Source organism: Elgaria multicarinata, chromosome 8, assembly GCF_023053635.1.
Source record: "Elgaria multicarinata webbii isolate HBS135686 ecotype San Diego chromosome 8, rElgMul1.1.pri, whole genome shotgun sequence".
Classification (NCBI taxonomy): domain Eukaryota; kingdom Metazoa; phylum Chordata; class Lepidosauria; order Squamata; family Anguidae; genus Elgaria; species Elgaria multicarinata.
Window position 1 is genome coordinate 82,467,386 of NC_086178.1, and position 13,420 is coordinate 82,480,805.

The window sequence follows — 13,420 nt, forward strand, 5'->3', positions numbered from 1 at the left end:
CACAATGGGTTGTACCCAAAGTTAGTCTAGAGTAGACCTACTGAAATGAATGGGAAATAAGTTAGTCATGACTAAATTAAGTGCCATAAAGTTTAATGGCATTAAGTCTCCTCTAAGTAAGACTAACATTGGATACAACCCTTGTTTTGCACGTCTAAATCTATTTAATATCACCAATTCCAACAGTAGCAAGCACTTCAACCATTATTCATTTCTTACTATCTATAGAACCTCTACAAAGAGTTATTGAGATTACAAGTGTTTATGCAGATTCAAGATAAAAATGAAAGCACTTCAAGACAAACCATTTCAAGTCTTGGTTCTAAAGCCTCAAATCTGTCTGTGAACTTCTCCTAAAGTGTGGCTGCCTCTGGAAAAAGCAGCCTTGCATATCATCCTCCCCTCTCCCATCAACATGCACTTATAGAATATAGGTAATGTCATAATATTTAACAGTGGTCCAGAAATATGGTCGTCGGTGGCAACAAGAAATAAAATTCTAGGAACTAGCAGAGAAAGCCACCAGAGTGACACATTTATTAAAATCCAACAAGAGAGGGAGAAAGCATCAGAAATCATGTTTCTTGCACTAGGAAATAGTTCTCTATGCTCTGGTAACCTTACTGCTGATTTCCTACAATTCATTATAGGTGTTGTCTGCCTTATAAGACAATTCAGAATGTAGCTACCAGAAACCAATGTGTCATGCAAACCGAGTTACGGTGGGGTGTGGGTGGGTGTGCGTTTCCATGCATGTGCTTTAGGATCAACTGGAGCCTGCATGTTTTAGAAAGCACCTTCTCTAACATGCCCTTCCTGCTCTATAAGTCCTGATAGAAAAGCCTTGTTCCAACTCCTTTCCATTGGGGAAGCAATATCAGTGAGAGTTAGGAGTAGAGCATTTTCTAATAAACATGAATCTACTCTCCACACCAGGTGTAATGGACCCGGATCCTGTATTTGCAAAGATAGTTCTACTGCTGCATGGTCTGAAATAGTCCGAGGTAATGTATCAGCCTGAGATATATTAGGGATCAATAGAGTAGAAACCAAAAGATGATCTAACCAGGAATACGTATGATATCTCGAAGAGAAGTACATATACTCCCTAGCTCCCGGATGCATCTATCTCCAGGCATTTGTTAAATAAAACCTTTTTTAAAAAGGCAACATACTTTTACTAGTCTGTCGTGTGACCCGTGGTGTTGCGTTACTTCTGTCTCTAAAGGCGTCACATGTCGAATCAAAATCTCCTGTTACTATTATGTCTCCTTCAGCAAATTCTCTTAATTTTTTAAGTACTTTAGCCATATGTATTGATTTACATTTGGCGCATAAATTGTGCCTATTATTGTAGGGCGCACTCCCATCAAGACTTTTTTAAAAAGGTAGTGACCATCTTCATCCTGCTTAGTTTTTTTGATTTGGAAATCAAAATGTCTAGCTAAGATTATTGCTACACCCCTTGCATGATCAGGGCCTGGAGCCACAAATTGATCACCATAGTATAGATGTGTAAACAATCTATTTTCCCTCCCTGCTTTATATGTTTCCTTTAAACAAATAATAGGTCTTCAAACCCTAAGGAAATCAGAAACTCATCTCCTCTTGACAACATCCCCTGATGTTGAGTGTTAAATTGTGACATCATTCTTTCCCATATTTAGTTATCATATGGTTATGATAACTACTGAGCGAAAATCCGAAACATTCCACCTAATTTCAGTATATTTATTTATTTATTACATTTTTATACCGCCCAATAGCCGAAGCTCTCTGGGCAGTTCACAAATATAGTGCACTCCAATATTATGAATAACTGTGTTTATATCAACTAACAGTCTCCACTCCCAATTCAAAATAAACCAGATCCCATCCTTATAAACCCTTCCCCCCCAAGCTCTGGCAGAGGGTCTAAAGCAAAAGCTAGTGACCCACAGTGTAAGACAAGCTTATAACCACCCTAGTGGGCTCACAAAGCTTCAAGGGAGCATGCGTTTTCTTCAAAGTGTTTTATTTATTTACAATATTTATATACCACTCCCCATTCAAAATTTCGGAGTGGTATACAAGATAAAATGCAATAAAAACACAATAAAAAACCTTAAAATAAATTTTTAAAAGCAAAATGAAAGGTGAACTGTGAACCATGGCTGGCCATTAAGGAAAGGCTTCCTGGAACAATGGCGTTTTCAGGAGGTACCAAAAGGAATACAAAGTTGGCACCTGCCTGACCTCCAGAGGCAGGGAATTCCATAGGACGGGGGCCACCACACTGAAGGCTATTCCCCTGGTGGACTCTAATGAGAGGATGGGTATATGTGGAACCACCAGGAACAGGCCCTCGGATGACCTCAGTGACCAGGCAGGTTAGTAGGGGAGAAGGCACTCTCTCAGGTATCCTGGTCCCAAGTTGTTTAGGGCTTTGTACACAAGTACAAGAACCTTAAACGTGGCCCAGTAGCGAATAGGCAGCCAGTGCAGTTACATGCTGGAAAAGGGCAGCTCCAGACAACAGCCAAGCTGCAGCATTCTGCACTAGCTCCAGCTTCCGGAGCAGCTTTAAGGGCAGCCACACATACAGCGCATTGCAATAATCCAAACTTGAGGTTACCAATGCCTGTACCACTGTGGCCAAGCTATCCCTGTCCAGGAGAGGCTGTAGTTGGCAAACCAGCCAAAGCTGGTAAAAGGCACTCCAAGCTGTCATGGCGACTTGAGCCTCCAGTGACAGAGATGGATCTAAGAATACCCCCAAACTACAAACCTGATCTTACAGAGGGAGTGCAACCCCATCCAGAATAGGCAGTGAGCCTATCTCCCGGACTCGGGAACCACTCACCCACAGGGCTTCCGTCTTGCCAGGATTCAGTTCCAGTTTATTGGTGTTACTCCCCATATCCCCTCCCCTCCTTTTATATGCACTAGATGGCAATGTTTCATTTAACTTTATGGAGCACTGCCAAGAGGGGAAGTTTTTAATTGCAACTCACGTGGTTGCTGTTGGTTTCATCTAAAGGAGCTGTAGTCAATGCAGAAAGACATCAGAAGAAAAAATGGTAAGGGTGCAGGCTTTTTCCTTAATGTAGAGACACTCTAAACTTTAATTTTAAAGACATTTGTGATATGGCTTTGGGAATTTACCATTGAAACAAAAGAGTCAAAAATCCCAGAAGCCGTTGGTCATGTATAAAGTCTAGATGTTAAATAAGTTGTCAAAGATTTTGTACAAATGGAATAGCAATTAAGTTTCTCTACTATTCCTAAACTTTAACGTACCACAGTCCAGAAGTGCAAAATTGAATTCCTTATTGGGGTATTGTTCTTAAAGCAAAATGGTGCTAAATTTTCACAACTGAGGACCCAGCTCGTGAAGTACTGGTGAAAAATATAACTCTTTCCTCCTATAATGTTACAGACTATGAACCATAAAGAATTGTCAATAACAGGTGAGAGGATAAAACTTGTTATCGAAACACTGTTCACCAGTAACAATGGTAACATTTTAGCATTCATGGCTACCTAGGTTTCATATGGCCAAAGATTGGCCATTGGTGCTTTGCAAATTCAGTATACGCTACAGGAGCTTTCATGGTAAATCACCTGTAGGAGTGCAGTCTCATATACCAAGACTGCTGTTCAAATAATTATGAGAAGGAAATGGAAAACTGGTCACACCACTATGCACTGAACAGCAAGTATAAATATAACTGCATTGCCAGTCAACTGCAACACGCTTAAAATTTGCTGCATACTGAAAGGTAATTTTGGTTGTGTCAATCAGCTCAAAGGAAGTAAAAAATCCTGAGTAGTTAAAGTGATATATCAGAAGGAAGATCGTTCCTTCCAAATGTGTTTTACAGACATTATCCAAAGAGCTGTGCCTTATAATACAAACAAATGTAATTTATAAATGGTGCTCAGAGAGCCATCTTGGAGCACTTGATGCTGTAGCATCACTGAAGGAAATCAGGTATGGACTTGCTCACTTCTTTGGATGGGAGACCACTGGAGTTAAATAAAATTTATTTTTATTTATTTATTATTACATTTATATCCCGCCTTTTTTCCTCTTCCTTTCCATTTTATCCTCACAACAGCCCTGTGAGGTAGGTTAGGCTGAGTGTTAATGACTAGTCCAAAGTTAACCAGTGAGCTTCATGACCAAGCTGGAACTAGAACAGCTGAAGAAACAAGGTATGTCACCCAAACATATGAATAGCAAAATCAAGTCAAATGAGATACAATTCTTATTCTAGAGGTAGGTAGCTTCTGGCCCTCCAAATGCTTTGTTTTACAATTCCCATGAATCCTCACCATTGGCTATACTGGCTAGAGTAGATGGGAGCTGTAGGCCAAAACATCTGGAGGGCCACAAGTTGCACAGCCCTGAGTTATTTCTTTATCAGACAGGCAACTGACCAATGATAGGTTTTAGCAGGTTAAGACTTCCTACTATGCAACATGTGCAGCTGGTAGCCAGTACCAGTTGGTAGCACTCCTTTTCCTTTTCATGAAAGAGTTCCAGCTCCCTTTCCACTAGGAGAAAGTAGATTTAACAGTTCTTGTCTTTATTCAGTAGGGGGAGGGATGATAGCAGCTGAGCCAAAACTCTCCCAAATCTCAAAATTGGGAGTACATATATTCCAATCACATAAATGACATATTTTTCCTATTTATTAAGGTACTGTGATTAGTTGTTAGTACTGAATTGCTACAGTCTAAACTACTAATTCCTAACCAGTTAGACTGTGATAAGATTTTAATTGTTGACTTCTAAGCATTTGAGATCCTGAAGAGAAATAAGGTGCTAGAATTAGGCTGTGCCAAACAACTGGAGATGAACCAAGAACTTTTATTTAAGGAGAATAAAAGCTACTAGACATTAATGTATTTTGGCATTCAGAGATGCTTCCTATGATTTCCAGGCGTATAATAGGAAGAGTTAAGATAGTAAGGCATTTTATTTACTTTAGGGTTCAGGGCTTTCTCATCTCCAGAACAAAACAGTTCCCAAAATCAGTGCTATACTCATGCACAACTGCCTAAACAAAGGACTCAGAAATTAGTCAGGGACTGCTTCAAAGAAGAATAGGTGCTGAAAACTTGTCACATTGCCCAGTGGCAAGCTGACATTTTATCTAAGGAGTCATATTGGCTCTGAAGTAAGCCTTCCAAGCTTGTATATTTGGCAGAAGGGTGCCTGACTTGGCTGAGCTCACACTTCCTATTCATGTCTCCTGTTACAAACTTAGATTTTTATTTTTCTAAAAAAAAGAGCTTAATGACACTAGCATACTTTAACAGAGCTGTAGTGAGAACTAGGCAAGATGACCCAATTTACTAATTGTGTGCTGCTCATGAACAGCACTAGAAAGATAATGAGCTATCATTAAGGCAATTAATAATAATAATAATAATAATAATAATAATAATAATAATGGACTTTTCCAAAATGCCATCGTATTTCATCATGCCTTGTTACAGGGCACAATACCCAATTGGACACTAGCCCTAATGTAAATTACATTGTACTAGTAAGAGATTTCTATCACAATGCCAATAGCATTAGCTGGTAGGGCAGGATTCCCCAGAAAACCCATCACACCAGCTAACACTACTAGTTTTACGCTAGAGGTCTCTTACATTCGTGCATAATTTACGTTAGCCCTACTGTCCAATTGGGTACTACCAAGAAAATCCAAAATGTCTCAGACTGTTGGTTAAGCCCCATATGATAGGCCAGTACTCAGGGAGTACTTATTCAAATAAAATATTTTTATCCCATTTTGCTACCAAAATTAGGCCTCCAGTTCACGAGCCTACACTGTACTTTTCTTGCTTTTATGCCACCTGTCTCTCTGAAACAGAACAAGTTTACAAGTTTGAAGACAGACTCTTTTAGGAAAAGCTAGACCATGATTGATCGATTTATAAAATTAGTCACTTTTGGGCCCAAAAAAGCCCTCCAGGGTAACATACAAATTAAAACATATAAAAACCATCATAATAAGATTAAGAAGTCTTTTGTCCACCAGGATTTTATCTAATTTCTCCCATAGTTTAGTTCTAGGGATGGAGTCGAAAGCGGACTTCAGATCCATGAAGGCGACAAACAGTTTGCTACGTAGAAACCTCCCTTAGGCAGTAGGGATGTATCTGCAAGCAGGTCAAAGAAACTTCAAGCAGCTTCTCTCTCTCTCTCTCTCTCTCTCTCTCTCTCTCTCTCTCTCTCACACACACACACACACACACACACACACACTACTGTCATTCACTGATATTTGCAACCCTTTAGTGTGTTTTCAATCATTTAGTTCAGATGGGCATGTTGATACCTATTGGGGAGCACTGGACATATAATTATCCACTGACATTGGCAGCATAACTGCACATTAAAATCTGCCTTAAGCACCTGGCACATAGGCATACCAAGTCAATTAGTTCTTTTTAGATTCATAGTAGTGCACAGCTTATGCTTCCCTTGCAAACACTGAGACCAATCCAGAGCTAGCTCAAGGCATTTCTCTGCCTGAGGCAAAGGGTGTGATTCTCTGCCTTCCCACCATTCCACGTACAGAAGTAAAATAGACTAGCAGTTGAATCTTATTTCAACACTGGTGGTAGGACAGGATCCTCCAGCACACCTGAGAACAGCAGGATACATTAGGTGTTCCAGAGCAGTCCACATAGCACACACGGCTCTGTCCTCCAACATCTCTACGCCACCCCACAGCATCTGCTGCCTCAGATGGTTGTCTCACTCTGGCTGGGTTCTCACAGCTCACTAACCCATCATAGTTTATCATGTTGTCTGAACACAGCATCCTGTTTTCCACAGGGTAGCTTATTAATCATGCAGTGTGGTTAATTTTTTCGAAACAAGCTACATTGAGAACCCATGGCTTGTTTTTGGGATGTTCAGGATAGTTAGCAAGCCATGTTACATGGTTAATGAGCAACCCTGCGGAAAACTCGTATTCAGTCAACACAATAACCAACTCTGCAGAAAAAGCACTGTGTTCAGACATGACAATCCACCCTGAGGAAAATGTACTGTATCATACAACACGTATCATACAACACGATAACCCATGTTTCAACATCAACCCACACTGCGTGGGTTAGCGTGTTGTGTGAACTCTATCTAATGGTTGGGCTGGCCCTGGATCCAGCAATTTTTTATATTCATGGACAACAAGTGTATTACAACAGAAGCCCAATTATAAGGGAGTAATTCTGACATTATTCTTCTAGTACTGCTTTGAAGACATATGTAGGTAGGTCGGAGAATAAGCATTTTATGGCACAGCAACTTGTAGGCCATACTGCACTATATGCTAGAGGATATTTAAACCCTAGTCTTTGCAGATGCAGGCTCACGGGATTGAATGCTTCATTGTGTATAAAAAAAGTCTTGAAGTTCTAAAAGCTACATTTCAGTGAACCTTCTCCTTGACATGCTAGTTGTCTATGTTTAGGATTTTTTTTAATGATGGAGTATTTCCATCATGTGAGCCCTCACATATAGTTTCAGCGTACAGGTTTATTGCCACATAGAGACGATTAGGCCTAGTTCATTCAGTTCATGCATACAGTTTTTGTCAGGCAGAAACCTGGTCCCATTAATTATGAATCTCAGAAAAAGAAGAAAGCTGGTGATTTGTTTGTTTGTTTGTTTGTTTGTTTGTGAAGAACGCACACAAATTCACATCTTCACTCAAATAATTTTGGCTCACATGGTACCAATTGGGGGCTGCAGGAAATAAGGCTAAAGAGTAGTCTAACATCTTAACAGTCCAATCAGAGTCTAACATATGTAACTGAAACTTGGTCTGTAGTCTCAGCAAACCAAGACAAGAACTTGTACTGGGATTCTCAAATAATGTCACAGAAGTTTACTGTCATAGCCTGCCTATTTCCTCACAACCATGTTTTTAACAGATTTTGAAAGACGAAAATACTATGTGTTCTCTGTATTCTTTTCCAGTACCAGGGAAAATGTCAAAGAATAGATCCATCCAAGGCTGTGCGCCATTCCTGAGCATCTTTATACCAGAAATATACAAACTAAGAGGAGATATAAGCATTATGTATAGTGCAAACTTGCAGATAGGAAGAAATAGCACAGTATAGTAATCTGAAATCTACATCATACCTCTTCACAAACTTTACCAGCATACAGTATGGTCATTACAAAATCCTGGATTCACATTAGAGCCCACTTTAGCAAATTTCATCACACCTTGATAATTTAAGGCTGTAGCCACCCACCCTTTTCTATTTGCAAGGTAGCATTTAATGTTATGTTTGCATCTCCTACAAGTAAGCTTTTTTTGCAAATAAAATGTAATTCTATGATATTTCTCAAAGAAATTACTAGCTTTGGTGAGAAACTGCTGACTGAAAGAAGAATTGTGGGAAACAAAGGTACATAAAACTTTTTGCCTGTTCATCTCTGTAGAACAAGTCACCAAAAGTAATGAACCCTTACAGTTTGGTCCTTAGAGGAGTCCTGAACATTCTATTGTTGACAACAAAAACCTAGAATTACTTCACTGCTCTCTGGATTAGTTCCCATCTTCCCTTGCCCAACCCTCAAAATCCCTATAAAAACCTCTTTTGATATGACAACAGATACATTCTGTGTGATCCATGGCTCTTGTTTAATCCCTAATCAGAGCTTGTGATAGATCAGAGCAGGATCGACACTACTGGTTTAAAATGTTTTATAACAGTAGTGACAACTGTTGGGGCCCAAAACACATTACATATACATTTTTCAAGCCGTTTTCAAAGTGTCATTCTGCTTGGTGTAGATCTGGCCCAGAACTCAACACCTGTTTCCTCTGAACAGTCCAATCGTAGATGTCCTTAGACCCTAGACAACTTGTCCCATGTCTAACACTGGCCCTGTTCAGGAGACACTTTAAACCACAGCTTTAACCATGGTGAATAAGGCAAAAAGCCTTATTCACCATGGTTAAAGCCATGGTTTAAGATGTCTTCTGAACAAGGTCACTAACAACTTTCCCAGATGCCTAATCCCCAAGTTGATAAACAATTATGTTTAACTCAACATTTGTGTCAACATTTATTGAAGAATTCTATTGCACTCTGTCCTCAAAGTTAAATAATTCCTAAAGGCCATACAGTGTGTTTAACTAAAGATGGAAGAGATTGATGTGGTAGTAGACATTTGTATGAATTATTAAACTAAAAGCTGCCCAAATCACTCACTCATATGGTTTATGATGAGTGCTAGAAGTAGTTTAATCTTTATCACTGGAGCTGAAAGAACAGACTGGTGTGCTCAACTGAAGAGATCATCAATATTTCATTACATCCACTAAGCAAGACTTTTTTTCATAATGTAATTTCTCTCCCAACCAATTTCCAACTATTTGAGATCTGCTTCTCGCATCCACATTGGAAGCATTATAATTATTGTTAGATTTTTAAACAATGATTTGAAAATATTAAAAGCTAACAAACACCAATTTCAAGAAAGAATAAAATATCTAACTTCTCTATTTTGTATGTTACTTTGAAAGTTGAAGGCCCAAGACATTTTTGAAGGAGAAAAAAGTTCCTCTACAGAAAACATGATTTAACATTCAATTGCATCATTAACCACATTGCATACTTACTTTTCACCTTGATTAACTGAGGCTATGAAGCCAAAGGGCAGCATTAAACATTTAGCAACTTGTTTACTAGCCAAAAAAAGTATAAAACTTAAATGTTATAGCAGGGGAAAAAAAGCTGTTTTCTTTTAAAGCGAGTATGAACATATGAATATTCCTAACCTGTAAAATGATTCCTCCACATTATATCAGCGAAACTCATTGGTGGGCCACTGGGAGGGTAGTGTTTACCTTTAAGAGGCTCATGATCAGTCCTTATCATATCCATTAATGAGTTTTCCAAAGAGTGCAAGTTAAAAGTATCATAGGGCCGATTCCGGTCCTAGGAAAAAGCAAAAAATAAAAGGACTGTTACAAAGTCATCACTAAATAATACAAACACTTCTTAACAATTATTCAACTCACCACAAAGTACTGTAAAATTAGCAAAAGAAGAAGTCAAACTTCAAGTTAGTAAGTTCTTCAGAGATTCTTGAACAAGTGAAGAGCAGGATCTGACTTCTTCATAAATGTAACTTTATTGTGGCAAGTGTGAACGTTACAAAAAAAGGTACATGATTTTAACATGACAGCCTTTTTAAGGCAAGTAACTAGCCAAAATCTCTCAGAATGCCATGATTAATGTTGGAATAAAACTATCATGAACATTCATTTTCTATCATAGCATTACAAGGAAAAGACGAGATCATCAAATTTCCATATATCTATTTCCCAACACATTGACTGAGAAATTGAGACATTATGACACAGAGTTAACAAGGTACCCTGTAATTAATTTAGATTACAGATAGAGATTGAATACTTCGGTCAACTCACCAAAATTCTGTAAATCAGCTGTTTTACTTAACCTGGATCTTGAAAGGGGCAAGGGGGATTTTTCAAGGCCATGGTCATATTGAACTAGCGCGAGGGTGTGTGGACTTGGTATTCCAGCTGCTCTGAAACTATAGTGCCCCCCTCTCTGAACATCAAATATTATTCCAGAGGCTCTTCTGAACCTCAAGAGCAACTTTGAGGCGTCAGAGTGGGCTGCAGCAGGAAGGAGGGGGGAAATCTCTGTTCACTTACAATACTGCTTGTAGTTCTGAGGGTCTAAGTCCTCATTTTGGACAGAAGCCCTTCATTTTGCTTTACTCCCACTGCTCAGATCTTCAACCAAAGTGGATTTTTATATTTTCAAGTATTTGGTAAACAGAAGCAAGGTATGGGGTTAACCTGGGAATGTGGGGCGGGGGAATCAGCCTAACCCAGGAACAATATACCCTGAAAACATTGCCATTTTCACCCAAGGAAAGGTTCGGCACTTCCTGCTCATAAAATAAGGGAATTATTCTGACACAAAACCCTTGGGCACAGTAAGATTGTGCAAACAATTTGAGAGCGGATAAAAGCAGTGAAGCACAACAGCAATATGCAGCAGCCTCTTGAAATCCTTGCCAGGTTCAGCTTATTTTTTAGTGCTAGCATGAACTGCACAAAGAATCAATTATTAATCCATGCCCGAAAGCCTTTAACACTTTTTAGAAGACCAGTTAAATTAAGACTCCAAATATTGTCTCTTTCCTAAGTAAACACCTGTATTTATATTTTTGAACTATCCCTTTCATACAAACGAACTAAGAAGAGTAGACCATATTTACCCAGATCAACCTGTAAATAGATAGATAGATGAGCAACTCAATTTGCACCATAAACCTAAACACTTGAATTAACATCTACTATTCATTTCAGAGGAATTTACTTCTGCGCATGCTCAAGAAGGCAGCTTAATAGCCTGATTCTATTGATAGTTGCTCCACCTTCAGAATATTAAAGAACAGATACATGGACTTTTGCACAGGCAAAATGTTGCACTACACCAACTGAGAAAGATCTCAGACTGGGCAGTATACATAGAGGTATGCCGTGTGCTCCAGCATTATCCAGAGATATCAGTGCCACATAAAGAGCGTTTCTACATTAAGGGAAATCCTGTTGTTTACCTGGCGCTGTGGTGCTTCCTGGTTCTTTGGGGCGATTGATATCAATTGGATTACACAGGAGGAGAAGAAGCATCTGTCAGGGATGCTTTAGGGTGGATTCCTGCATTGAGCAGGGGGTTGGACTCGATGGCCTTGTAGGCCCCTTCCAACTCTGCTATTCTATGATTCTATGAAGGGTGACAAGGTGGAAGTTCCTTCTGCTTCCAGGGGCTCCTTTAAATGGCAGACACATTTGAATCAAGGGAGCACCTCCCCCCCCCCCCCCGCTCCCTGGCATGTGTGCAAAGGATGGGGATGAGTCTTGTTTTCGTGAGTTTCCCTGCAGCCCCCAGTAAAGTCACAATCTACTTGAGTACAAGTAAGATAGTGCTGTAAATGTACAGTCCTCATCACACTTACATGGGAGTAAGCCCCACTGAACACAATGGGACTTACTTCTGAGTAAGACACATGGGAATCAGATCTGCTTCCCTTTGTTGCAGGGCAGCATTTTACCCTCTTCTCCTTCCGTTTAAAGTCCTTCCTCGGCAATTTCATAGTGCAATGCCAGCTTTACACATTGCCAATTTTGTGCCATTAAGGGTTTATTCCAGCTTTTCTCTAATCTATTTTAAAGGACGGACCACGGGAGACATTCTGTTTATTTCCACCATCATTTAATTGACCCCAAAGCTTCCATGAGTCGCCAGAAGCAAGCATGCTATAAACAGTACTTTAGAGAAGACCAAGGACTCTTGCATGACATACAGAGGAAGGAGGGCCATAGAAATGACAGAACCCAAGGATATTTGCTTGCAAAATATCCTAATGGTTCCCCCCCATTAGGAATTCAGCAAGTTCCCACCCACCCCCACCCCCGTAAATGCATGAATTTACATCTCTTTTGAGGATTATTATCCTCTTCCTCCCTCCACAGAGCTCAAGCTTATTTGGGATTATCCCATTATATCTTCACTCCAACACTGCTGACCCAAAATTAGCAAATGAGATACATGACTTAATGGGAATTTCTACTTCATCTTCCTAGTGAAGTTCAGCACTATCCCTTGTACCAAAAATGCTTTACATATCTCAATAACCTTACCAACCACCCTTGAGGTGTGTCACTCTTATAGTCATACTAGTGGGACCTGCAGCAAAATGTTGTAATGCATCTTCACCTTCTAACAGGAATGCTCCTGTTCAGGATTACAGTCAGCCAACTATACCCACACTCACACATGCCATTCTGTTTTTACTCCATTTCTATCAGCACTCAGGTTCACTATTAGAGGGACTGATTACAGAGGCAGGGAAAGGAGGGACACCATGAAAGAGATTCACTCAAGCATATCTGGTGAATTGACAGCATGGATGAGATTTGAATTAAGGACTTCCTGGTTTACAGCTTAGAGGTTCATTAGACAAGCATTTGTATTGCATGGTCGCTACTGCCCACTTACAGATGTGCAAGCGTCCTTTAGATGATGTCTGCTTCCCATGCTCCTTCTAGCTTATTTTCCATCACAAAATGGACTCTTTTTAATCCAACTTTTTTTTTAAAAAAGGAATGTGCCATGATCTCCTGCTGTGTGCAGGAAAAGCGGCAGATAAAAACAGCATCTGAATGGGCCTCGTGATCTTTGTTTACTTCCTCTTTCCCCTCCGGGAAGAATGCAAGAATGTAGAGCAGGAACAGTAAGGAAACATGAGTTTCCCCAGGTGCTAATGCTCTCAGTCTCTTGACTACTATACTACCTAAGCTCTCCCTTATGTAGGACAAGACTTGAGTTGCTCTATCCTATTTGCCAA

General features: G+C 39.7%; 1 protein-coding gene across 7 annotated transcripts in view; it reads right to left on the reverse strand.

Annotated features, from left to right (window-relative positions):
• The window catches only part of CPEB3 (cytoplasmic polyadenylation element binding protein 3), a 101,182-nt gene that overhangs the window by 57,809 nt on the left and 29,953 nt on the right, over positions 1-13,420 (reverse strand). For 5 of the 7 annotated variants that reach the window (XM_063132877.1, XM_063132879.1, XM_063132876.1 and 2 more), the window contains exon 3: positions 9,810-9,969. In XM_063132877.1, coding sequence (XP_062988947.1) covers positions 9,810-9,969 — 160 coding nt within the window. The remainder of the gene's footprint in view (positions 1-9,809; positions 9,970-13,420) is intronic. The other 2 variants (XM_063132881.1, XM_063132880.1) reach the window with 1 other exon arrangement.